This window comes from Ranitomeya imitator, chromosome 6 (genome assembly GCF_032444005.1).
Source record: "Ranitomeya imitator isolate aRanImi1 chromosome 6, aRanImi1.pri, whole genome shotgun sequence".
Taxonomy (NCBI): Eukaryota; Metazoa; Chordata; class Amphibia; order Anura; family Dendrobatidae; genus Ranitomeya; species Ranitomeya imitator.
The window spans coordinates 304,726,232-304,753,640 of record NC_091287.1 but is presented as its reverse complement, the minus strand read 5'-3'; the positions used below and the strand labels follow the sequence as shown (position 1 = coordinate 304,753,640).

Sequence of the window (27,409 nt, the reverse complement as noted above, 5' to 3'; positions counted from 1 at the left end):
ACATAAAAAAGCCAGGCTGGAGTTTGCCAAAACTTACCTGAAAAAGCCTAAAACGTTTTGGAAGAATGTTCTCTGGTCAGATGAGACAAAAGTAGAGCTTTTTGGGCAAAGGCATCAACATAGAGTTTACAGGAGAAAAAAAAAGAGGCATTCAAGGAAAAGAACACTGTCCCTACAGTCAAACATGGCGGAGGTTCCCTGATGTTTTGGGGTTGCTTTGCTGCCTCTGGCACTGGACTACTTGACCGTGTGAATGGCATTATGAAGTCTGAAGACTACCAACAAATTTTGCAGCATAATGTAGGGCCCAGTGTGAGAAAGCTGGGTCTCCCTCAGAGGTCATGGGTCTTCCAGCAGGACAAGGACCCAAAACTCACTTCAAAAAGCACTAGAAAATGGTTTGAGAGAAAGCACTGGAGACATCTAAGGTGGCCAGCAATGAGTCCAGACCTGAATCCCATAGAACACCTGTGGAGAGATCTAAAAATGGCAGTTTGGAGAAGGCACCCTTCAAATATCAGGGACCTGGAGCAGTTTGTCAAAGAAGAATGTTCTAAAATTCCAGCAGAGCATTGTAAGAAACTCATTGATTGTTACCGGAAGCGGTTGGTCGCAGTTATTTTGGCTAAAGGTTGTGCAACCAAGTATTAGGCTGAGGGTGCCAATACTTTTGTCTGGTCCATTTTTGGAGTTTTGTGTCAAATGATCAATGTTTTGCTTTTTGCTTCATTCTCTTTTGTGTTTTTTTTTCATTTAAGACAAATTAAATGAAGATAATACCAAATAATTTGTGTTTGCAATCATTTTCAGGAAGAAAATGAGTATTATCTGACAGAATTGCAGGGGTGTCAATACTTTTGGCCATGACTGTAATTATTATTATTATTATTTATAATTACTATTATTGCGCCATTTAGTCTATGGCACTTTACATGTGAGGAGGGTATACATAATAAAAACAACTACAATAATCTTGAACAATACAAGTCACAACTGGTACAGGAGGAGAGAGGACCCTGCCCGCGAGGGCTCACAATCTATGTAAAAGAGTGCAAAGGAGGGCAACAAAATTAATAAAGGGGATGGGGGAACTACAAAACCCAGAGAGATTAGCAAAATTAGGATTATTTAGTCTAGTAAAAAGACGAATGAGGGGCACTGTCATGCCGTTGCTGCCGCCGGCTCTTCCCACTGCAGCTCGCCGGGTGCGCGCGCGCGCCGCATTCAGCTCTGCGCGTGCGCACATCTGATTCCTCTGTTGGCGCTCTTTCCTGTCCTCTCTGTCATCCTGGAGGACTGTAACCCGGAAGTAGCTCCCATGCTGCTATGTAAACTGCTTCCTGCTGCTTCTCTGTGCCTGATGTTCATTTGTGTTTACAAGTGCTTCTGGCCACCTGTGGTCTCTGAGCGTTCCTATCTCTCTGACTTTGGGTCTCCTCCGCCCTCTGCAGTGCCTGCCTGTTTCCTGTGTTCCTGTCTTGTTCCTTCAGTTCCTTTTCCTCTGCAGTACCTGCCCGGCTCCTATATCTTTTCCTTGCTCCCGTCAGCCTCGGTCTCTCCATATTGTCCTGCCAGTCTCCGTGCCTCTGTAGCGTTCCCATCTTCTCCCTTGTCTCAGTATTTCCTTTCTGTTCCCTCTTTCCCTTTGTGCCTGCTGTGTTCCCATCTGTTCTCAGTCGACCCTCTAGCTTCCGTGGCGATAGTCCCTCACGGGCCTGCCCCTAACTCTCCCTGTATAGGGGGCGGTCCACCTGGTCAGCTCGTCCGAGAGGGGTTCGTCATCACGGTCCAGTGGGTCCACTCTCCGTTTGAATATACATGCTCTAATCGGACTGCACTCGGGTGACATCCGAGTGCAGCCAGATTCTTACAGCGTCACAGTAACATCAGGCCATGGACCCCGCTGGAGTCTCTGCCACTCAAAAGGAGTTACTCTTTTTGCGTGAAAACCAGACTAGGATCATGTCATTTTTAAAGAATATGGAGTCTCGCCTAGCGGCTTTACAGCCTTCTGATCCTGGTATTGCTCCGCAGTTGGTTGCCCTTCAGCAGGAGCTAGATCAACAACGGGACACTCGGTCCCATATTTTGAATTTTATGGCCTCCATTAATGATCGGCTTCGCTCCCTCCAGAATGTGGCCTCTGGTTCCACTCCTGTCTCTGCGCCACAACCCTCTCCCCGACTTGCTAGACCTCCTCCGTATGGTGGGGATTCTAAAGCGTGCCGTGGCTTTCTTAATCAATGCCAGTTGCATTTTGAATTGTCTCCGCTACTTTATCCTACCGACCGAGCTAAGGTTGCTTTTATAGTATCCCATTTGGAGGGTGAGGCTTTGGCATGGGTTAATCCCCTCTGGGAGCGTGATGATCCTTTGGTCTCCCAACTCAATCCGTTCCTGGATACCTTCCGTAAGGTTTTTGATGAACCTGGTCGTCTGGTCTCTACCACTGAGTCCCTCTTTAACCTTTACCAGGGTACTCTCTCAGTAGCCCAGTATGCCATCCGTTTCCGGATTCTGTCCTCAGACCTTGGGTGGAATAATGAGGCTTTGGTTGGAGCGTTTTGGCGTGGTTTGTCTTCACGGATTAAGGATGAGTTGGCGGGACAGGACACTCCCACCTCTTTGGATGATCTTATCTCCTTGGCCATACGCATTGATCTGCGCTTTCAGGAGCGCACTCGTGAGCTTGCCAGAGAGAGGAGACCTCTTCGCCAGACCACTGTTGCTCGAGGGACTTCCTTTTCTCAAGCAACCCCGGTGGCTTCTTCATCTTCTCCTGAACCCATGCAGGTCGATCGCCTTAAGTCTTCTGAGCAACGCCGCAAAGAGAGACTCGCACAAGGTCTTTGTTTTTACTGCGGCAGTGCCTCTCATCTCTTACGCGCGTGTCCTCAGAAGTCGGGAAACGCATCCGCCTAGGACAGGTAAGAGAGGCCTTCCTAGGTGGTTATGATTCCTCTCCGCCTCTGGTTTTGTCTGTTATTCTTCATTTAGGTTCCCATCACTTTTCTCTGGAGGCTTATGTTGATTCAGGAGCGGCTGGGAACTTTGTTCAGCTCGAGGTTGTTAACAGGCTTGGGATACCTGTTAGACCCTTGGAGACTCCTAGACAAATAGCTTCTGTCGATGGTCAGCCTTTGCGGGAGACCGTCAACTTGGTTACGGAGGAAGTCGAACTTCAGATTGGAGCACTTCATCGTGAGAAACTGGCCTTTTATGTTTTACCTTTTTTGTCTCATTCTTTAGTTTTGGGTCTTCCTTGGTTGAGAGATCACGAACCCACGCTGGACTGGCGTACTGGAGATGTTCTACGGTGGGGACAGTCTTGTCTGAACAGGTGCCTGCTTTCCGTCAAGCCTGCGTCCTCCTCTTGGTCTGCTTCGGAATCCATGGGAATTCCTCCTGCCTATTGCGCTTTCTCGGACGTCTTTAACAAGAAGGAAGCGGAGATTTTGCCGCCGCACCGTTCTTATGACTGCCCGATAGACCTTGTTCTTGGTTCTACTCCACCTAGGGGTCGTATTTACCCATTGTCTCCTACCGAGACTCAAGCCATGTCCGAATATATTCAGGAGAATCTGGCCAGAGGCTTCATTCGAAAGTCTTCCTCACCTGCAGGAGCTGGGTTCTTCTTCGTTAAAAAGAAGGACGGTTCTCTTCGCCCATGTATAGACTACCGGGGTCTCAACACCATCACGATCAAAAACAAGTACCCACTTCCTCTCATACCAGAACTCTTTGATCGTCTGCGTGGAGCACGAATCTTTACCAAATTGGATCTCAGAGGAGCTTATAATTTGATCCGTATCCGTTCTGTTGACGAGTGGAAGACTGCGTTTAATACCAGAGATGGTCATTATGAATATTTGGTTATGCCCTTCGGTTTATGCAATGCACCCGCAGTCTTCCAGGAGTTCGTAAATGATGTTTTTCGGGATCTACTTTACACCTGTGTTGTAGTGTACTTGGACGATATCCTTGTGTTCTCTCCAGATCTGTCTACTCACAGAAGAGATGTACGGCAAGTACTTCAGCGTTTGAGAGAGAATCGGCTGTATGCAAAACTGGAAAAATGTGTCTTCGAACAGTCATCTCTACCCTTCTTGGGTTTCATCATTTCCGACGCTGGTTTGTGTATGGATCCGGGAAAAGTTTCTGCCGTGCTCAACTGGCCGCGTCCTCTTGGAGTGAAAGCAATTCAGCGATTTCTTGGATTTGCTAACTACTATCGGCAGTTTATACCTCACTTTTCCTCTCTTTCAGCTCCAATCTCCTCCATGATTCGGAAGGGTGCCAATCCTCATCTGTGGTCGTCTGAGGCCGAAGAGGCTTTCCGGTCCATCAAGCAAGCCTTTGCCTCAGCTCCTATTTTTCATCGCTCTCCCAGGTTTACCTTCTGCTCCCGAATTGGCAAAGATTTTTGTTCACCATATTTTTCGTCTTCATGGTCTTCCTTTACATATTGTTTCTGACCGAGGTGTTCAATTCACCGCCCGCTTCTGGAGATCCCTCTGCAGATCTATGAACATTTCGCTTGATTTTTCTTCGGCCTACCATCCACAGTCCAATGGCCAGGTGGAACGTACTAATCAGACCTTGGTAACTTATCTCCGCCATTTCTCCAATTCTCATCAGAATGATTGGTCTGACTTACTGCCATGGGCTGAGTTTTCTTACAATAACCATCCCAGCGAAGCTACTAACAAATCTCCATTTTTTATCGTCTACGGTCAACATCCTGGTCTTCCTCTTCCGGTTCCTCCTGTCTCTACTGTACCAGCGGCTGATCTTCTGTCTAGAGAGTTCTCCAGGGTCTGGCAGGAGACCAAGTCCGCCCTTGAGTTGACTCAAGTTAGGATGAAGAGACATGCGGACAAAAGACGTCTTGATTCTCCTATATTCCATCCTGGGGACAAGGTTTGGGTTTCTTCTAAATTTATCCGTCTCAAAATCCCTTCACATAAGCTGGGTCCTCGCTATATCGGTCCATTCGAAGTTTTGTCTCGTATTAATGACGTTTCTTACAAACTTAAGTTGCCTGCCTCTCTGCGTATTTCTAATTCTTTTCATGTGTCTCTCCTTAAACCTGTAGTTTTTAATCAGTTTCATTCTTCTAACCTTTGTTCTCCTTCGCCTGTTTCCGAGGATGATGTCTTTGAGGTTAGGGACATCTTAGCCATGAAAAAACTTAGAGGGAGAACTTTGTTTTTGGTTGACTGGAAGGGTTTTAGTCCTGAGGAGAGGTCCTGGGAGCCTCGAGAGAACATTCGGGCTCCTCGTATTTTGTCCCGGTTTCTTTCTAGTCTTAAAAAGGAGGGGCGTAAAGGTGGGGGTACTGTCATGCCGTTGCTGCCGCCGGCTCTTCCCACTGCAGCTCGCCGGGTGCGCGCGCGCGCCGCATTCAGCTCTGCGCGTGCGCACATCTGATTCCTCTGTTGGCGCTCTTTCCTGTCCTCTCTGTCATCCTGGAGGACTGTAACCCGGAAGTAGCTCCCATGCTGCTATGTAAACTGCTTCCTGCTGCTTCTCTGTGCCTGATGTTCATTTGTGTTTACAAGTGCTTCTGGCCACCTGTGGTCTCTGAGCGTTCCTAGCTCTCTGACTTTGGGTCTCCTCCGCCCTCTGCAGTGCCTGCCTGTTTCCTGTGTTCCTGTCTTGTTCCTTCAGTTCCTTTTCCTCTGCAGTACCTGCCCGGCTCCTATATCTTTTCCTTGCTCCCGTCAGCCTCGGTCTCTCCATATTGTCCTGCCAGTCTCCGTGCCTCAGTAACGTTCCCATCTTCTCCCTTGTCTCAGTATTTCCTTTCTGTTCCCTCTTTCCCTTTGTGCCTGCTGTGTTCCCATCTGTTCTCAGTCGACCCTCCAGCTTCCGTGGCGATAGTCCCTCACGGGCCTGCCCCTAACTCTCCCTGTATAGGGGGCGGTCCACCTGGTCAGCTCGTCCGAGAGGGGTTCGTCATCACGGTCCAGTGGGTCCACTCTCCGTTTGAATATACATGCTCTAATCGGACTGCACTCGGGTGACATCCGAGTGCAGCCAGATTCTTACAGCGTCACAGGCAATCTAATAACCATGTATAAGTATATAAGGGGACAATCTAAATATCTCGCTGAGGATCTGTTTATACCAAGGAAGGTGACGGGCACAAGGGGGCATTCTCTGTGTCTTGAGGAGAGAAGGTTTTTCCACCAACATAGAAGAGAATTCTTTACTTTTAGGGCAGTGAGAATCTGAAATTCCTTGCCTGAGGAGGTGGTGATGGCGAATTCAGTCGAGGGGTTCACGAGAGGTCTGGATGTCTTCCTGGAGTGTAATAATAATAATAATAATAATGTTTATTTATATAGCGCCAACATATTCCGCAGCGCTTTACAAATTATAGAGGGGACTTGTACATACAATAGACATTACAGCATAACAGAAATACAGTTCAAAACAGATACCAAGAGGAGTGAGGGCCCTGCTCGTAAGCTTACAAACTATGAGGAAAAGGGGAGACACGAGAGGTGGATGGTAACAATTGCTATAGTTATTCGGACCAGCCATAGTGTAAGGCTTGGGTGTTCATGTAAAGCTGCATGAACCAGTTAATAAATTTTTTTTTTTTTTTTAATATAGGCCACACAGGGATCGTTAGGTTAATGCATTGAGGCGGTAGGCCAGTCTGAACAAATGAGTTTTTAGGGCACGCTTAAAACTGTGGGGATTGGGGATTAATCGTATTATCCTAGGTAGTGCATTCCAAAGAATCGGCGCAGCACGTGTAAAGTCTTGGAGACGGGAGTGGGAGGTTCTGATTATTGAGGATGCTAACCTGAGGTCATCAGCGGAGCGGAGGGCACGGGTAGGGTGGTAGACTGAGACCAGAGAGGAGATGTAGGGTGGTGCTGAGCCATGGAGTGCTTTGTGGATGAGGGTAGTAGTTTTGTACTGGATTCTTGAGTGGATGGGTAACCAGTGTAATGACTGGCACAAGGTAGAGGCATCGGTGTAACGGTTGGTGAGGAATATGATCCTGGCAGCAGCATTGGTGGTGATGGCGAATTCAGTCGAGGGGTTCACGAGAGGTCTGGATGTCTTCCTGGAGTGTAAGAATATTGTATCTTACAGTGATTAGGTTCTTTAGAAGGACGTAGATCTGGGAATTTATTCTGACGGAATATAGGTTGAACTGGGTGTACAAATGTTTTTTTTCGGCCTTGCTAACTATGTTACTGTGTTACAGGAACATAGACCTTAATTTTTGGAGACTTGTCTTGTGGTCCGCTGAAACTAAAATGTAACTTTTTTTGCATAATGACCATCGTTACATTTGGAGGGAAAAAAAAGAGGCTTGGAAGCCTAAGAACACTATCCCAACTGTGAAACTCGGGGGTGGCAGCATCATGTTGTGGGGTTATTTTGCTGCAAGAGGGACTGGTGCACGTCACAAAATAGATGGCATGAGAAAAGATTATGTGACAATGCTGAAGCAACATCTCAAGACATCAGCCAGGAAGTTCAAGTATGGGCGGAAATGGGTTTTCCAGATGGACAATGACCCGAAGCATACTGCCAAAATGGTAACAAAGTGGCTTAAGGTTAACAAAGTCAATGTTTTGAAGTGGCCATCACAAAGACCTGATCTCAATCCTATTGATATGGGCAAAGCTGAAAAGGCAGGTGGGAGCAAGGTGACCAACTATTGTGAGAAGCTTGTGCAAGGATATCCTAAATGTTTAAACCAAACCATTCAGTTTAAGGGCAATGGTACCAAATACCAATGAAATGTATGTAAACTTTTGACTTTGCAGTAAGTAATAATAACGCCTTAAAACATTCTTTCTCATTATTCTGACATTTGGCAAATATTAACCCGTTCACTATCAGAGGTATTTTTGTTTTTGCATTTTCGTTTTTTTTCTCCCTTTTTTCCCAGAGCCATAACTTTTTTATTTTTTCCATCCATATGGCCATGTGAGGTTCTTGTTTTTTTGCCGGACAAGTTGTACTGTGAAACTGCAAATTAAGTGCAATTCCACAGTTGTTTTTTTTTTACATTTTTTTTACTATGTTCGCTAAATGCTAAAACTGACCTGCCATTATGAGTCTCAAGGTCATAATGAGTTCGTAGACACCAAACATGTATAGGTTCTTATTTATTAGAGTGGTGGAAAAAAAAATCCAAAGTTGGGTAAAAATAAATAAAAATTGGCGCCATCTTCCAAGACCTGTAGCGTCTCCATTTTTCCTGATCTTGGGTTGGGCAAGGGCTTATTTTTTTGCCCGCCAAGAAATTTTTATTGATATCATTTTGGTGGACATATGATTCTTTGATCGCCCATTATTGCATTTTATTGCAATGTAGCGGCGACCAAAAAAACATAATTCTGAAGTTTTTAATTTTTTTCTTGTTACGCCGTTTAGCAATCAGTTTAATTCTTTTTTTTATATTGATCGATTGGGTGATTCTGAACGCGGCGATAGCAAATCTGTGTATATTTGATTTTTTTTATTGTTTTACTTTGAATGGGGCAAAAGGGGGATTCTTTTGAACATATATATATATATATATATATATATATATATATTTTTTTTTTATTTTAAGATTTTTTAAAACTTTTTTACTTTTGGCATGCTTCAATAGTCTCCATGGGAGACTAGAAGCTGCAATAATTCGATTACCTCTGCTGCACACAGGCGATGATCAGATCGCCTGTATGTAGCAGAAATGCTCACTAGCTATGAGCGCTGACCACCCGCTATAGCTATGACAACCATAGAGGTCTGCTGGAGACCTCTGGTTTTCATACCAACTCATCGGTGACCCGCGATCATGTGACAGGGTCACCGGTGGGCGGAGTTTTTGACGCACTTCTGTTAAGCGCAAGTTAAATGCCGCTGCAGAAATTGACAGCGGCATTTAACTAGTTAACAGCCTTCAGAGCCCCGATTCTCAGGATCAGGGAAGGTCACAGCAGTGGAGCCCGCAGTAATAGTTTATCCCCTACCCTATGGCTAGCTAAGTGGTAAATTACATGCTTGACACAACCTTTTAAATAACCTTCTCATCCCCTCTAACCTCGCGGTCACTTTACTGTCCTCTTCCACACATTCACAGTATCTTTGTAAGTAAGTTTGCTTTTTTTTTCCTCATACAAGGATGTACAAAATCTGAACAATAAAAACTTAACCATTTGTGTAAGGTTAACTGAAACCTATATTAAAGTGCAATAATTTATATGATACAAAATGTCAACTCTGTTGACATTATTTAAGTGTAAAACATTTTGTAATCATCTCCGCCAATGTAAGTAGTCTTGAAATGCAGTGCTATGTCTTATTGTGATGAATTGGTTTTCATTTGAGTGAAGAAAACATCTTGAAATCCTTGAACTACTTTCATAATCATAAGACAAGCCTTAGTTTTTCAACTTGTTTATATCACTGGGGAGAAGGCAAAAAATAAAAGACCATTTTGTCTACATTAAAGATGGGAAAATGTAGGCTCTGTCTCAGCATTTAATCATTTTCAGTCATCTGCTCCTACAAAGGAAGAGAACCAGTAATGAAGACACAACCATGCACTCTCTCATACTTACTGGTTGTATAATGTGCCTGGAATGATGCCATGTTTTTTAGATATACAGCTCTGGCAAAAATTAAGAGACCACCAGATGAAAACCCTGTCACAGGCAGCCCAATCTCCAGACCTGAACCCCATTGAAAACCTCTGGAATGTAATCAAGAGGATGATGTATAGCCACAAGCCATCAAACAAAGAACTGCTTACATTTTTGCGCCAGACGCAGTGTGAAAGACTGATGGAAAGCATGCCAAGATGCAGGAAAGCTGTGATTAAAAATCATGGTTATTCCACAAAATATTGATTTCTGAACTCTTCCTGAGATAAAACATTAGTATTGCTGTTTCTAAATGATTATGAACTTGTTTTCTTTGCATTATTTGACATCTGAAAGCACTGTTGTTTTTTTTAAATTTTGACCATTTCTCCTTTTCAGAAAAAAAAATACAAAATTTATTGCTTGGAACTTCAGAGACATGTTGTCTGAAATTTATAGACTAAAAGAACAATTTACATTATGCTCAAAAATATACCTATAAAGTGAAAAATCAGACAAACTGAACATTTTGCAGTGCATTCTTAATTTTTGCCAGAGCTGTATATATTACACAGTATATCACAAAAGTGCGAACACCCCTTACATTTTTGTAAATAGTTTTATATCTTTTCATTTGACAACACTTAAGATATGACAATTTGCCCAAAAGAGTTAAGGCAGTGCTTGAAAATAATAATGGCTATACAAAATATTAACACTTTGGGCATAATTTGGCCATATTTACCTAGGGGTATATATATATATATATATATATATATATATATATATATATATATATATATATATATATACAGTGCCTACAAGTAGTATTCAACCCCCTGCAGATTTAGCAGGTTTACACATTTGGAAGTAACTTGGCATTGTGACATTTGGACTGTAGATCAGCCTGGAAGTGTGAAATGCACTGCAGCAAAAAAGAATGTTATTCTTTGTTTATTTTGTTTTTAAATTGTGAAAAGTCTTTTCAGAGGGTCATTTATTATTCAACCCCTCAACCCAATAGAATTCTGTTTGGTTCCCCTAAAGTATTAAGAAGTAGTTCAGGCACAAAGAACAATGAGCTTCACATGTTTGGATTAATTATCTCTTTTTCCAGCCTTTTCTGACTATTTAAGACCCTCCCCAAACTTGTGAACAGCACTCATACATGGTCAACATGGGAAAGACAAAGGAGCATTCCAAGGCCATCAGAGACAAGATCGTGGAGGGTCACAAGGCTGGCAAGGGGTACAAAACCCTTTCCAAGGAGTTGGGCCTACCTGTCTCCACTGTTGGGAGCAACATCCGGAAGTGGAAGGCTTATGGAACTACTGTTAGCCTTCCACGGCCTGGACAGCCTTTGAAAGTTTCCTCCCATGCAGAGGCCAGGCTTGTCCGAAGAGTCAAGGCTAACCCAAGGACAACAAGGAAGGAGCTCCGGGAAGATCTCATGGCAGTGGGGACATTGGTTTCAGTCAATACCATAAGTAACGTACTCCACCGCATTGGTCTCCGTTCCAGACAAGCCCGTAAGGTACCTTTACTTTCAAAGCGTCATGTCAAGGCTAGTCTACAGTTTGCTCATGATCACTTGGAGGACTCTGAGACTGACTGGTTCAAGGTTCTCTGGTCTGATGAGACCAAGATTGAGATCTTTGGTGCCAACCACACACGTGACGTTTGGAGACTGGATGGCACTGCATACGACCCCAAGAATACCATCTCTACAGTCAAGCATGGTGGTGGCAGCATCATGCCGTGGGGCTGTTTCTCAGCCAAGGGGCCTGGCCATCTGGTCCGCATCCATGGGAAGATGGATAGCACGGCCTACCTGGAGATTTTGGCCAAGAACCTCCACTCCTCCATCAAGGATCTTAAGATGGGTCGTCATTTCATCTTCCAACAAGACAACGACCCAAAGCACACAGCCAAGAAAACCAAGGCCTGGTTCAAGAGGCAAAAAATCAAGGTGTTGCAGTGGCCTAGTCAGTCTCCTGACCTTAACCCAATTGAAAACTTGTGGAAGGAGCTCAAGATTAAAGTCCACATGAGACACCCAAAGAACCTAGATAACTTGGAGAAGATCTGCATGGAGGAGTGGGCCAAGATAACTCCAGAGACCTGTGCCGGCCTGATCAGGTCTTATAAAAGACGATTATTAGCTGTAATTGCAAACAAAAATTATTTCACAAAATATTAAACCTAGGGGTTGAATAATAATTGACCCACACTTTTATGTTTAAAATTTATAAAAATTTAACTGAGCAACAAAACTTTTTGGTTTGTAAGATTTATGCATCTGTTAATAAATCCTGCTCTTGTTTGAAGTTTGAAGGCTCTAACTTATTTGCATCTTATTAAACCTACTAAATCAGCAGGGGGTTGAATACTACTTTTAGGCACTGTATATATATATATATATATATATATATATATATATATATATTTGTCTAAGGGGTACTTCCGTCTTTCTGTCCTCAACTTCCGTAACGGAAATCCCGCGTCACTGATTGGTCACGGCAGCTGCCTGTCATGGCTGCCGCGATCAATCAGCGACGGGCGCAGTCCGATTAGTCCCTCAACTACAGTCACAGTGCCCGCCACCCGCTCCGTACTCCCCGCAGTCAGTGTCCCCGGCACCCGCTCCATACTCCCTGCAGTCAGTGTCCCCGGCGCTCCGCTCCATACTCCCCGCTCCATGCTCCCCGCAGTCAGTGTCCCCGGCGCCCGCTCCATACTCCCCGCAGTCAGTGTCCCCGGGGCTCCGCTCCATATTCCCCGCAGTCAGTGTCCCCGGCGCCCGCTCCATACTCCCCGCAGTCAGTGCCCGCTCCATAATCCCCTCCAGTCACCGCTCACACAGGGTTAATGCCAGCGGTGACGGACCGCGTTATGCCGCGGGTAACGCACTCCGTATCCGCTACTATTAACCCTGTGTGACTAAGTTTTTACTATTGATGCTGCCTATGCAGCATGAATAGTAAAAAGATGTAATGTTAAAAATAATAAAAAAACAAAAAACCTGCTATTCTCTCCCAGAGATGCATTGCGAACTTACCCAGAAGACTTAGCGGTCTCACGAGACTACTAAGTCATCTGGGTAATTTTGCAATGCATCTTGGGAACGGAAGATGGCAGCCGCATCACACAGCTTCACTGAATCCCAGGGGTGAGTATATAACTATTTTTTAATTTAGTTTTATTTTTTTAACAGGGATATGGTGCCCACACTGCTTAATACTACATAGGCAGTGTTATATACCTACATGACTGGCCAATATACTACGTGACTGGGCAATATACTACGTGACTGGGCAATATACTAAGTGGTTGGGCAATATACTACGTGACTGGGCAATATACTACGTGGCCGGGCAATAGAATCGGGTCACCATCTAGTATTTATATATGTATAGTGTTAGATCGGCTCATTCAGCTGCTTAATGAGGTAATCACAGGAATGCTTTTTTTTAACTCCTTAGTGACCGAGCCAATTTTGGCCAAGACTTATTTTACAATTCTGACCACTGTCACTTTACAGTAGTGTTCAAAATAATAGCAGTGTGATCAAAAACATGATTTAATTACTAAATCTGTATACTAGTTTTTATTTCCATGAATTGGAAACATCACACACTGTTTTCAAATTCATAATATGAAGAGAAATGTACAGAATTTTAACTAATTTACAGAAAAAAAAAATAACATTGGGCTCTTCTAAAAAATACCAGTGTCTGCATTTGTCTTTACAAACTCACAATATGTACTATTTATTTTTTGTGGACTTATCATCACTGTGATTTACTAACCTAATATTTAGTTGTATACCCACAGTTTTTTTAGAACTGCTTCACATCTATGTTCCACCAACTTCTGGCACCTGTCACCTGTTATTCCAGCCCAGGATGCATGGACTACATCCCACAATTTTTTGGCATTTGTTGGTTTGCTTCAGAAACTACATTTTTAATGTCACCCTAAGAGTGTTCTATCAGATTAAGGTCCGAGGATTGGGCTGGCTGCTCCATAACCTCAATTTTGTTGGACTGGAACCAAGATTTTGCTTGTTTGCTGATCATGTCTCATGATCTTGTTGAAACACCAATTGAAAGGGCATATCCTCTTCCGTATAAGGAAACGACTTATTTCTTAATATATGCAAACTAGTCCATGATCCCGCGTATGCAGTAAATAGGTCCGGCACATCCTTACGGATTGATACGGACTGTTACGGACGATCCGGCTGTGAACCGGAAGATAACATTTGAGTTATTTTGCAAGTTGACAAAGCCAGGAGATAAAGTTTGAGTTATTTTGTAAGATGCGAAAGTAAAGTTGCCTTACAATATTCAGTACAGACCAAAAGTTTGGACACACCTTCTCATTTAAAGATTTTTCTGTATTTTCATGACTATGAAAATTGTACATTCACACTGAAGGCATCAAAACTATGATTTAACACATGTGGAGTTATATACTTAACAAAAAAGTGTGAAACAACTGAAATTATGTCTTATATTCTAAGTTATTCAAAGTAGCCACCTTTTGCTTTGATGACTGCTCTGCACACTCTTGGCATTCTCTTGATGAGCTTCAATAGGTAGTCACTGGGAATGGTTTTCACTTCACAGGTGTGCCCTGTCAGGTTTAATAAGTGGGATTTATTGCCTTATAAATGGGGTTGGGACCATTAGTTGTGTTATGCAGAAGTCTGGTGGATACACAGCTGATAGTCCTACTGAATAGACTGTTAGAATTTGTATTGTGGCAAGAAAAAAAGCAGCTAAGTATAGAAAAATGAGTGGCCATCATTACTTTAACAAATGAAGATCTGTCAGTCCGAAAAATTGGGAAAACTTTGAAAGTGTCCCCAAGTGCAGTGGCAAAAACCATCAAGGGTTACAAAGAAACTTGCTCACATGAAGACCGCCCCAGGAAAGGAAGACAAAGAGTCACCTCTGCTTCTGAGCATAAGTTTATCTGAGTCACCAGCCTCAGAAATCGCAGGTTAACAGCAGCTCAAATTAGAGACCAGGTCAATGCCACACAGAGTTCTAGCAGCAGACACATCTCTACAACGACTGTTAAGAGGAGACTTTGTGCAGCAGGCCTTCATGGTAAAATAGCTGCTAGGAAACCACTGTTTCTGTGCTTTGGTCTGATGAGTCCAAATTTGAGATCTTTGGTTCCAACCACTGTGTATTTGTGCAACGCAGAAAAGGTGAACGGATGGACTCTACATGCCTGGTTCCCACTGTGAAGCATGGAGGAGGTGTGATGGTGTGGGGGTGCTTTGCTGGTGACACTGTTGGGGATTTATTCAAAATTGAAGGCATATATATATAGTGAAATATCTTGTTGTAAAGCAGTATTTAAAGGTTCACACATGAAGACATTTTATTGATCATGATTTCTTCCATATTGGTTCACTTCTAGTAATGTGAACATCTTCGTATTTAGAATGGAGTGCTTACTGGTGCCTGCTGTGTCCACTTTCTCTGCGTGCAGGTGCTAGCAACAGTGTGATGAGGTCACAATGTGCTGACCTCATGCCGCGGCGTGTCAGGGTGAGGGCTGATGAGCACTCCTCTGCCCCAGTCCCAGCACCACAGTCTTCAAATGTATTTGAGCCTCAAAAAAAAAAAAAAACCGTATATACTCGAGTATAAGCCGACCCGAGTATAAGCAGACTCCCCCAATTTTGCCACAAAAAACTGGGAAAACTTAATGACTCGAGTATAAGCCTAGGGTGGGAAATGCAGCAGCTACCGGTAAATTTCAAAAGTAAAAATAGATACCAATAAAAGTAAAATTAATTGAGACATCAGTAGGTTAAGTGTTTTTGAATATCCATATTGAATCAGGAGCCCCATATAAAGCTCCATACAGTTCATTATGGCCCCATAAGATGCTCCATATTAAAATATGCCCCATATAATCCTGCATAAAAGTTAATAATGGTAAGATGCTCCATAGACATATTTGCCCAATATAATGCTGCGCAAATGCTGATTATGGCCCCATAAGATGCTCCATAAAGATATTTACCCCATATAGTGCTGCACAAACATTGATTATGGCCCCATACAGACACTTGCCCCATATAGTGCTGCACAAACGTTATGGCCCCATATAGTGCTGCACAAACATTATGGCCCCATATAATGCTGCACAAACGTTATGGCCCCATATAGTGCTGCACAAATGTTATGGCCCCATACAGTGCTGCACAAACGTTATGACCCCTTATAATGCTGCACAAACGTTATGGCCCCATATAATGCTGCACAAACATTATGGCCCCATATAATGCTGCACAAACGTTATGGCCCCATATAGTGCTGCACAAACGTTATGGCCCCATTTAGTGCTGCACAAACGTTATGACCCCTTATAGTGCTGCACAAATGTTATGGCCCCTTATAGTGCTGCACAAACCTTATGGCCCCATATAATGCTGCACAAACGTTATGGCCCCTATTAGTGCTGCAAAAATGTTATGGCCCCATATAGTGCTGCACAAACGTTATGGCCCCTTATAGTGCTGCAAAAATGTTATGGCCCCATATAGTGCTGCACAAACATTATGCCCCATATAATACTGCACAAACATTATGGCCCCATATAATGCTGCACAAACATTATGGCCCCATATAGTGCTGCACAAATGTTATGGCCCCATATAGTGCTGCACAAACATTATTGCCCCGTATAGTGCTGCACAAATGTTATAACCCCATATAGTGCTGCACAAACGTTATGGCCCCTTATAGTGCTGCACAAACGTTATGGCCCCATATAGTGCTGCACAAACGTTATGGCCTCATATAGTGCTGCACAAATGTTATAGCCCCATATAGTGCTGCACAAATGTTATGGCCCCATATAGTGCTGCACAAATGTTATGGCCTCATATAGTGCTGCACAAAAGTTATGGCCCCATAGATGCTCCATACAGACACTTGCCCCATTTGCTGTGATAAAAAAAAAAAAATCATATACTCACCTCTCCGTCGGTCAGGCCCCCGGCTCTTTCAATATTCACGTGCTGATCGTTCCAGCACCGCTCCATCTTCAGCACTGACGATCAGCAGAGGGTGTGCACTAACTACGTCACCGCGCCCTCTGACCTGAGCTCCGCTGCTGAAGATGGAGCGTCGCCGAAACGAGGAGCAGGTGAGTATCGCGCAGCGCTCCCCATAATACTTACTTGCTCCTGGTGCTGTGCAGTCCCTGCTTACCCAGGGCCGCATTTTCTTCCTGTAGTGAGCGGTCACTGTTACCGCTCATTATAGTAATAAATATGCGGCTCCACCTCTATGGGAGGCGGAGCCGCATATTCATTACTGTAATGAGCGGTACCATGTGACCGCTTAGTACAGGAGGAAGCTGCCGGCGCCGGGAAGCCAGGGATCTGCAGGGACCGCGCCTGGAGCAGGTAAGTTCAATTAGACAGCCCCCACTCCCCCTCCCCTGCCGCCCCCTGGGTATGACTCGAGTATAAGCCGAGAGGGGGACTTTCAGCCCAAAAAAGTGAACTGAAAATCTCGGCTGATACTCGAGTATATATATATATGGTAGATATATATATATATATATATATATATATATATATATATATATATATATATATTGCTATTACTATGTGACAGGATTTTTCTTAGTAAACTACAGACACTGTCCGGTTGGCGCAATTATACGGAATAAAATTATACTTTGGTTGAGGAAATCCGTCTTGTGGTTGTTTAATCTGTATTTGCAGTTTTTGTATTTGATCCTTCAGTGACCTTGCTGCTATTTTACATACTGCATATAATAGTGTTGGCTTAGAAAAAAAAAAATTAACTTCAGCAAAATGGTGGCCACGCAGTAGCATCTATCTCATAATGCCTATAATATTGTTGGTTTAGAAAATAAAAATGGTGGCGGCTCATGTGCAGTTGCATCTATCGCTTGCCAACAGATGCTACTGCGCAAGCGTCGCTGCCATTTTACTGCAGCCCAGACATTTTTTCTCCCAAAAAATGGCGCCGCAAGCGATAGATGCTACTGCTCATGTGATGGCACCATTTTGCTGGAGGTTAAAAAAAAAAAAAAAAAAACATTGCTGCAACAAAATGGCGCTGGCAAGAGATAGATGCTGTTGTGCATGCGCTACCACCTGCCACCATTTTGCTGAAGTTACATTTTTATTTATAAGCCAACAATATTGTATGCATTATGCCATAGATGCTACTATGCATGTGCCACCATTTTCCTGAAATTTTTTTTTTTCTGAAGCCAACAATATTGTATTTATTATGTAAAATAGGGGGAGGTCATAAGCCCATAAGGAATGAATTTATGAACAAAGCACCAAATAAAGACCTCCCCCCACAAGCCGTCCCATAGCACGAGAATCTTATTAACTGAAAACTACAAATACAGACTAGACAGCCACAAGATGGATTTAATCAACCAGGTTATCATTTTAATCAGTATAACGACGCCAACCTGACACTGTATGTAGTTTACTGAGAAAAATCCTGCTGACAGGTTCCCTTTAAGCTACAGTTTTTGGAAGTAGGGTGGGGTAGTTGAATGCAAAACAAAGAAATCATCAGTGTACCCTAAACACATTTCTGCCATTTGAGGTCTGAAATGGCAGGAATGTGTTTAGAATATACTGAATTGAAATATCTATGCATGCCAATGCATTATCACTTATCACGTGGAAAACTTCTTCCCCTTTGCCTAATCACTAGTGGTGGTATTATATGGAAATATGCATAGAAGATAATCTGTCCACAGGTTTTTGACCCTAATCTGAGCGCAGCATAATGTAGAGGCAGACACTGAGTCCAATGATGTGTAACTTACTAGGCTGCTTCTTGTAGTTTTGATAAAATCACAGTTTTGTCAGCAGGAAATTATCACAAGAGAATTAGTATACCGGCTGATTTATCTCTGTGTGATCCTGCCTGCAGCAGTGATTGACAGCTTTCTGTCTATGTACAGTGTACACAGAAAGCTGTTATTCAGTGGTTTGGGTGGGGTTATGCAAAGCTCAGCATTCAGAGAACTGGTAGATCTGCAGCAGATAAAACAGTGATTTTATAAAAACGCAACAAGAAGCCCAGTAAGTGATACATAGCTGGAATCAGGCCCCTTTGTCCCTACATCATGGTGCTCTCAGATGGGGTAGGAAAAACCTGGTGACAGATTCCATTGAAGTTGTTGCTCCTGGAAGATGTGCTAGCTACAACTTTATTGCAGTGTTGCAATGATGAGTGATCCCTTTTGAAGAGAGGAGTAAAGGTTCTCTTTAATTTGTGTATAGATATACGGTAGATAATCACAACCCATTGAATCAAACTCCTAAAATTACATTGATAGTGGTCTTCTATGGGGGGATTGGATGTCTTCACCAAGAAGTTTGCCGGGATGCATAATTTATGTTCTCCATGTCTTTAATTTTTGTTGAGAAAAAATTAATTTCTTCTTCTTCTTTTTCCTTTAGGCCCTTCAAAACACAATGTTCTTCAGTGTTTGACAGTTCAACATTTTCCAAGGATATGGATCAATAGGATAAGGCAAGGATGCCTACGAACAATAACCTCTAAAACCTCTTCAACCGATATTTCCAGCCAAGTAGAACTTCTCGGTAGACTCTTCCCAAGAGATGATTACACAAACGTCACAAGTAAAATCCTATCCTTGGTTGGGAAGAACCTGCACAATCAGAAATACCATCCGCTATGGTTAATAAAAGAAAGGATCAAGGAATTCTTTTATAGGGAATTTATAGGTCGCTTTGGAAACCCTCTTTTTTCAGTTTATGATGATCTTAGCCCGATTGTTACCACAGAGCAGAATTTCGACAAATTGCTCATTCCTTTGGATCATCCTACTAGAAAAAAAGGTGACAATTACTATTTAAACAAGACACACATGCTACGTGCTCACACTTCAGCCCATCAGTGGGATTTGATGCACTCAGGACTAGATGCTTTTCTGGTGGTGGGGGATGTCTACCGACGTGATGAAATTGACAGGAGTCATTACCCGGTTTTTCATCAAATGGAAGGTGTCTGCCTTTTCTCAAACCATGAGGTAAAGTAGCAATGTATAGTAAATAATGTGTATCTTGCTAAAAGGTTATATTATTACCAAAGAGTTTCCACCAGAAATCTTTGAGAAGGAAGAGATTGTTGGAGACATATTTATTTAGTTTTTATTGTAGTAGATATTGTAAGACAGCGGCTTTTGTGTCCATGCGGCCGTGAAGCAGTGACCTAATAAAGTTTAACTTAAACGTCTTTATTTTCGAACTTACAAACAAATGCAAACAAAGTTATCCTCCGACATTTGCAGCCGGAATGTCTGTATCAGTCCGTATTAGTCTGTTGCTATGGACGACTGCACCACCGTATAATCCATGGGTGAGATAAGGACTTGCTCAAGTCTCTGGTCTGTGTTTAGTTTCACACAGACAAGCCTGCACAGAGCTCTTGCTCTGTTGCTTTCAAATCACAACACAGCCACACCTCTAAAGATTAACTGAGAGTTTAAATGGGAATCGTGGACATGGGCCACTCTCCAGACCAGGAGTGTAGGTAGAGCTCTGTCCACTACCATCCTACTGAGCTCTCCAAAAATGAGAGCCTATGTGAGATTTTCTTAAATCTGACTTGGCCAAATAGTTTGACTAAATCGACACTCTTTCGTTTTGCATTGTAACCACAGCTGTGGCTGTAATTACAATGCTTTCCAGAAGGTTTAATATGTTTCTTTGTACATCCTAAGAGACACATAATGACCCTTGTATATGATTCCCCTCACTGCCTCACAATATCCATAAATTCAGCCGTGCACAGACTTTATCTCACAAGGTTTACACCCTCAGATTGCATCGCCCCCTAGGGTCACAATATAACTTAAGAGTATTCCCATCTGAGACATTGAAGGCCTATCATAGTAACATAGTTATTAAGGTTGAAGGAAGACTTTAAGTCCTTCTAGTTCAACCCATAGCCTAACCTAACATACCCTAACATGTTGATCCAGAGAAAGGCAAAAAAAAAACATGTGGCAAAGAGTAAGCTCCACATTGGGGAAAAAAATTCCTTCCCGACTCCACATACGGCAATCAGACTAGATCCCTGGATCAACACCCTATCAAGGAATCTAGTATATATAGCCTGTAACATTATACTTTTCAAGAAATGCATCCAGTCCCCTCTTAAATTTAAGTAATGAATTACTCATTACAACATCATACGGCAGAGAGTTCCATAGTCTCACTGCTCTTACAGTAAAGAATCCGCGTCTGTTATTATGCTTAAACCTGTCCTAAATTTTAGCATCCATCCCCATGGGTCCTTCCTAAGAACAATTTGAGGGTCAGTTGCTGTTTTGCTATTAGGTAGAGATGGATGAACCCGTGGATGTTCCGGTTCAGCCAAACATTAAAAAAAGGTTTGGTTGGGGTACTAGAACAGTACCAAACTTCAACTCAAACCCAGACCTCATTCAAATGTATGAGGGTCCCGAACAGCCAGTGTTTTTCACTTTGTCATCTGTGTGACGGCATGAGAAACACCAGCTCTGATCAGCGGTAAGTTCATTACTGCCAATGTGTGCTCTCCAGTTCCCATGCAGCAGCTGTGACCGGCGGTTAAAAGGTTACTGCCTGTCACAAGTGTCAGCCTATGAGAAAGTGCTACTCTTATCATCATACAGTACACCTGGTCTCACAGATAGCAGCAAGATCAGGTGAGACTGATGAGCATATTCATCATTCGGCACTTGTGCTATAAATAAATAAATTTAAAAGACAATGGTGTGTGGTCTCCTCTATTTTTGATATCTAGCACCAGTAAAGCTGACAGCTGCGGGCTGCAGCTCCCAGCTGTCAGCTTTATATTCGCTGGGTATTGAAAACAGAGGGGTCCCATGCTGTTTTTTTTATTTTTTAATTATTTAAATAATTTAAAAAAAAGTTTCTGGGGTCCCCCCATTTTTTACAACCAGCCCAGCTAAAGCAGACATCTGGGAAGGGGCCATTGATATTGTCCTTCCCCATCATAAAAATGGCAGCCTGCAGCTGCCCCAGAGAAGGTGCATCTATTAGATGGGCCAATTCTGGCAATTTGCCCTGCTCTTTACACTTGCCCTGGTGCTGTGGCCAGTGGGGTAATAGTGGTGGGGTTGATGTCAACTTTGTAATGTCAGCTGACACCAAGCCCACAGGTTAGTAATCGAGAGGTGTTTATAAGACACCTCTTTTACTAACCCCATAGTTAAATTGTAAAAATTACACAGCAAGATTAAAGTCCTTTAATTGAAAGACAGACACAGACGCCTATATTTTAAATAATTGCTCCCCGTCCCACTTTTTACTGTAAAATAAAAAATAATAAACCACCATATTCCTCTGTCAGGCCAGCAGATAATCCATATCTGTTCCAGGAAGAACTCCAGCTCTGTGATTTGTTGAGCGCTGGCATGATGCGACTACTCAGGAAGCCAGCGAGAAAACACTGAGATAAGAGCATGATTATGCTCCTGCAGTCTGTAGCGTTGACATGAGAAAGGTCACCCGAATCCATAGCTGATGAACCCTGGTCACCTCACTGACGTCACCGCTCACTTTGTGAGATCTTTGTCACGATGGTAGCGTTGACTTAAGTGAGGTGGCCAGGGTTCATCAGCTATGGACTCGGGTGACCTTTCTCATGTCAACGCTACACACTGCAGGAGCGTAATAATCATGCTCCAGTCTCAGTATGTTCTGGCTGGCTTGCTGAGCAGTCGCATCATGCCAGTGCCCAACAAACCACCCAGAAGTAGCAGAGCTGCAGGTCTTCATGGGACAGCATGATGTAAGGATTCTCGGCAGACAGGGGAGGAATATGGTAGGTTATTAGTTTTTATTTTACATTAATAAATGGGATAAAGAGTATTTATTTAAAATAAAGGAGTCTGTGTCTCTCGTTTAATTAAAGCACTTTACTCCTGCTATGTGCTGTGTATTTTTTACAATATGGCTATGGGGTTCGTAATGGGGGTGTCTTATAGACACCATGCCATTACTAACCTGTTGGCTTGATATCAGCTGACATTACAAATCGGACATCAACCTCACAACTATTAACCCACTTGCCACTGCAACAGGGCAAGTGGGAAGAGCAAGGCTAAGTGCCAGAATTGGCGCATCTCATGGATGCGCCATTTCTGAGATGGCTGACAGCTGGTATTTTTAGTCAGGGGGGGAATATCAATGACCCTTTTCTAGGCTATTAATATCAGCCCAAAGCTGTCTGTTTAGCCTTTGCTGATTATTGATTATAGGGGGGACATTTCATTTTTTCAAGGGTCTCCTCTAAATTAACCAGTAAAGGTCAAGGAAGCAGCTGTGAGCTGATATTAATAGCCTGGGAACATTTATGCTATTGGCCCGTTTCCAGAATGTTAACATCAGCCACCAGCCGTCTGCTTTCCCTTAGCTGTTTATGAAAATTACGGGAGATTAACTGAGAGTTTAAATGGGAATCGTGGACATGGGCCACTCTCCAGACCAGGAGTGTAGGTAGAGCTCTGTCCACTACCATCCTACTGAGCTCTCCAAAAATGAGAGCCTATGTGAGATTTTCTTAAATCTGACTTGGCCAAATAGTTTGACTAAATCGACACTCTTTCGTTTTGCATTGTAACCACAGCTGTGGCTGTAATTACAATGCTTTCCAGAAGGTTTAATATGTTTCTTTGTACATCCTAAGAGACACATAATGACCCTTGTATATGATTCCCCTCACTGCCTCACAATATCCATAAATTCAGCCGTGCACAGACTTTATCTCACAAGGTTTACACCCTCAGATTGCATCGCCCCCTAGGGTCACAATATAACTTAAGAGTATTCCCATCTGAGACATTGAAGGCCTATCATAGTAACATAGTTATTAAGGTTGAAGGAAGACTTTAAGTCCTTCTAGTTCAACCCATAGCCTAACCTAACATACCCTAACATGTTGATCCAGAGAAAGGCAAAAAAAAAAACATGTGGCAAAGAGTAAGCTCCACATTGGGGAAAAAAATTCCTTCCCGACTCCACATACGGCAATCAGACTAGATCCCTGGATCAACACCCTATCAAGGAATCTAGTATATATAGCCTGTAACATTATACTTTTCAAGAAATGCATCCAGTCCCCTCTTAAATTTAAGTAATGAATCACTCATTACAACATCATACGGCAGAGAGTTCCATAGTCTCACTGCTCTTACAGTAAAGAATCCGCGTCTGTTATTATGCTTAAACCTGTCCTAAATTTTAGCATCCATCCCCATGGGTCCTTCCTAAGAACAATTTGAGGGTCAGTTGCTGTTTTGCTATTAGGTAGAGATGGATGAACCCGTGGATGTTCCGGTTCAGCCAAACATTAAAAAAAGGTTTGGTTGGGGTACTAGAACAGTACCAAACTTCAACTCAAACCCAGACCTCATTCAATGTATGAGGGTCCCGAACAGCCAGTGTTTTTCACTTTGTCATCTGTGTGACGGCATGAGAAACACCAGCTTTGATCAGCGGTAAGTTCATTACTGCCAATGTGTGCTCTCCAGTTCCCATGCAGCAGCTGTGACCGGCGGTTAAAAGGTTACTGCCTGTCACAAGTGTTAGCCTATGAGAAAGTGCTACTCTTATCATCATACAGTACACCTGGTCTCACAGATAGCAGCAAGATCAGGTGAGACTGATGAGCATATTCATCATTCGGCACTTGTGCTATAAATAAATAAATTTAAAAGACAATGGTGTGTGGTCTCCTCTATTTTTGATATCTAGCACCAGTAAAGCTGACAGCTGCGGGCTGCAGCTCCCAGCTGTCAGCTTTATATTCGCTGGGTATTGAAAACAGAGGGGTCCCATGCTGTTTTTTTTATTTTTTAATTATTTAAATAATTTAAAAAAAAGTTTCTGGGGTCCCCCCATTTTTTACAACCAGCCCAGCTAAAGCAGACATCTGGGAAGGGGCCATTGATATTGTCCTTCCCCATCATAAAAATGGCAGCCTGCAGCTGCCCCAGAGAAGGTGCATCTATTAGATGGGCCAATTCTGGCAATTTGCCCTGCTCTTTACACTTGCCCTGGTGCTGTGGCCAGTGGGGTAATAGTGGTGGGGTTGATGTCAACTTTGTAATGTCAGCTGACACCAAGCCCACAGGTTAGTAATCGAGAGGTGTTTATAAGACACCTCTTTTACTAACCCCATAGTTAAATTGTAAAAATTACACAGCAAGATTAAAGTCCTTTAATTGAAAGACAGACACAGACGCCTATATTTTAAATAATTGCTCCCCGTCCCACTTTTTACTGTAAAATAAAAAATAATAAACCACCATATTCCTCTGTCAGGCCAGCAGATAATCCATATCTGTTCCAGGAAGAACTCCAGCTCTGTGATTTGTTGAGCGCTGGCATGATGCGACTACTCAGGAAGCCAGCGAGAAAACACTGAGATAAGAGCATGATTATGCTCCTGCAGTCTGTAGCGTTGACATGAGAAAGGTCACCCGAATCCATAGCTGATGAACCCTGGTCACCTCACTGACGTCACCGCTCACTTTGTGAGATCTTTGTCACGATGGTAGCGTTGACTTAAGTGAGGTGGCCAGGGTTCATCAGCTATGGACTCGGGTGACCTTTCTCATGTCAACGCTACACACTGCAGGAGCGTAATAATCATGCTCCAGTCTCAGTATGTTCTGGCTGGCTTGCTGAGCAGTCGCATCATGCCAGTGCCCAACAAACCACCCAGAAGTAGCAGAGCTGCAGGTCTTCATGGGACAGCATGATGTAAGGATTCTCGGCAGACAGGGGAGGAATATGGTAGGTTATTAGTTTTTATTTTACATTAATAAATGGGATAAAGAGTATTTATTTAAAATAAAGGAGTCTGTGTCTCTCGTTTAATTAAAGCACTTTACTCCTGCTATGTGCTGTGTATTTTTTACAATATGGCTATGGGGTTCGTAATGGGGGTGTCTTATAGACACCATGCCATTACTAACCTGTTGGCTTGATATCAGCTGACATTACAAATCGGACATCAACCTCACAACTATTAACCCACTTGCCACTGCAACAGGGCAAGTGGGAAGAGCAAGGCTAAGTGCCAGAATTGGCGCATCTCATGGATGCGCCATTTCTGAGATGGCTGACAGCTGGTATTTTTAGTCAGGGGGGGAATATCAATGACCCTTTTCTAGGCTATTAATATCAGCCCAAAGCTGTCTGTTTAGCCTTTGCTGATTATTGATTATAGGGGGGACATTTCATTTTTTCAAGGGTCTCCTCTAAATTAACCAGTAAAGGTCAAGGAAGCAGCTGTGAGCTGATATTAATAGCCTGGGAACATTTATGCTATTGGCCCGTTTCCAGAATGTTAACATCAGCCACCAGCCGTCTGCTTTCCCTTAGCTGTTTATGAAAATTACGGGAGATTAACTGAGAGTTTAAATGGGAATCGTGGACATGGGCCACTCTCCAGACCAGGAGTGTAGGTAGAGCTCTGTCCACTACCATCCTACTGAGCTCTCCAAAAATGAGAGCCTATGTGAGATTTTCTTAAATCTGACTTGGCCAAATAGTTTGACTAAATCGACACTCTTTCGTTTTGCATTGTAACCACAGCTGTGGCTGTAATTACAATGCTTTCCAGAAGGTTTAATATGTTTCTTTGTACATCCTAAGAGACACATAATGACCCTTGTATATGATTCCCCTCACTGCCTCACAATATCCATAAATTCAGCCGTGCACAGACTTTATCTCACAAGGTTTACACCCTCAGATTGCATCGCCCCCTAGGGTCACAATATAACTTAAGAGTATTCCCATCTGAGACATTGAAGGCCTATCATAGTAACATAGTTATTAAGGTTGAAGGAAGACTTTAAGTCCTTCTAGTTCAACCCATAGCCTAACCTAACATACCCTAACATGTTGATCCAGAGAAAGGCAAAAAAAAAAACATGTGGCAAAGAGTAAGCTCCACATTGGGGAAAAAAATTCCTTCCCGACTCCACATACGGCAATCAGACTAGATCCCTGGATCAACACCCTATCAAGGAATCTAGTATATATAGCCTGTAACATTATACTTTTCAAGAAATGCATCCAGTCCCCTCTTAAATTTAAGTAATGAATCACTCATTACAACATCATACGGCAGAGAGTTCCATAGTCTCACTGCTCTTACAGTAAAGAATCCGCGTCTGTTATTATGCTTAAACCTGTCCTAAATTTTAGCATCCATCCCCATGGGTCCTTCCTAAGAACAATTTGAGGGTCAGTTGCTGTTTTGCTATTAGGTAGAGATGGATGAACCCGTGGATGTTCCGGTTCAGCCAAACATTAAAAAAAGGTTTGGTTGGGGTACTAGAACAGTACCAAACTTCAACTCAAACCCAGACCTCATTCAATGTATGAGGGTCCCGAACAGCCAGTGTTTTTCACTTTGTCATCTGTGTGACGGCATGAGAAACACCAGCTTTGATCAGCGGTAAGTTCATTACTGCCAATGTGTGCTCTCCAGTTCCCATGCAGCAGCTGTGACCGGCGGTTAAAAGGTTACTGCCTGTCACAAGTGTTAGCCTATGAGAAAGTGCTACTCTTATCATCATACAGTACACCTGGTCTCACAGATAGCAGCAAGATCAGGTGAGACTGATGAGCATATTCATCATTCGGCACTTGTGCTATAAATAAATAAATTTAAAAGACAATGGTGTGTGGTCTCCTCTATTTTTGATATCTAGCA

At 43.0% G+C, this 27,409-nt stretch overlaps 1 protein-coding gene across 3 annotated transcripts in view; it reads left to right on the top strand.

Moving 5' to 3' along the window:
* The window catches only part of FARS2 (phenylalanyl-tRNA synthetase 2, mitochondrial), a 616,855-nt gene that overhangs the window by 200,230 nt on the left and 389,216 nt on the right, over positions 1-27,409 (top strand). For all 3 annotated transcript variants that reach the window (XM_069730707.1, XM_069730708.1, XM_069730709.1), the window contains one exon: positions 19,105-19,697. In XM_069730707.1, coding sequence (XP_069586808.1) covers positions 19,105-19,697 — 593 coding nt within the window. The remainder of the gene's footprint in view (positions 1-19,104; positions 19,698-27,409) is intronic.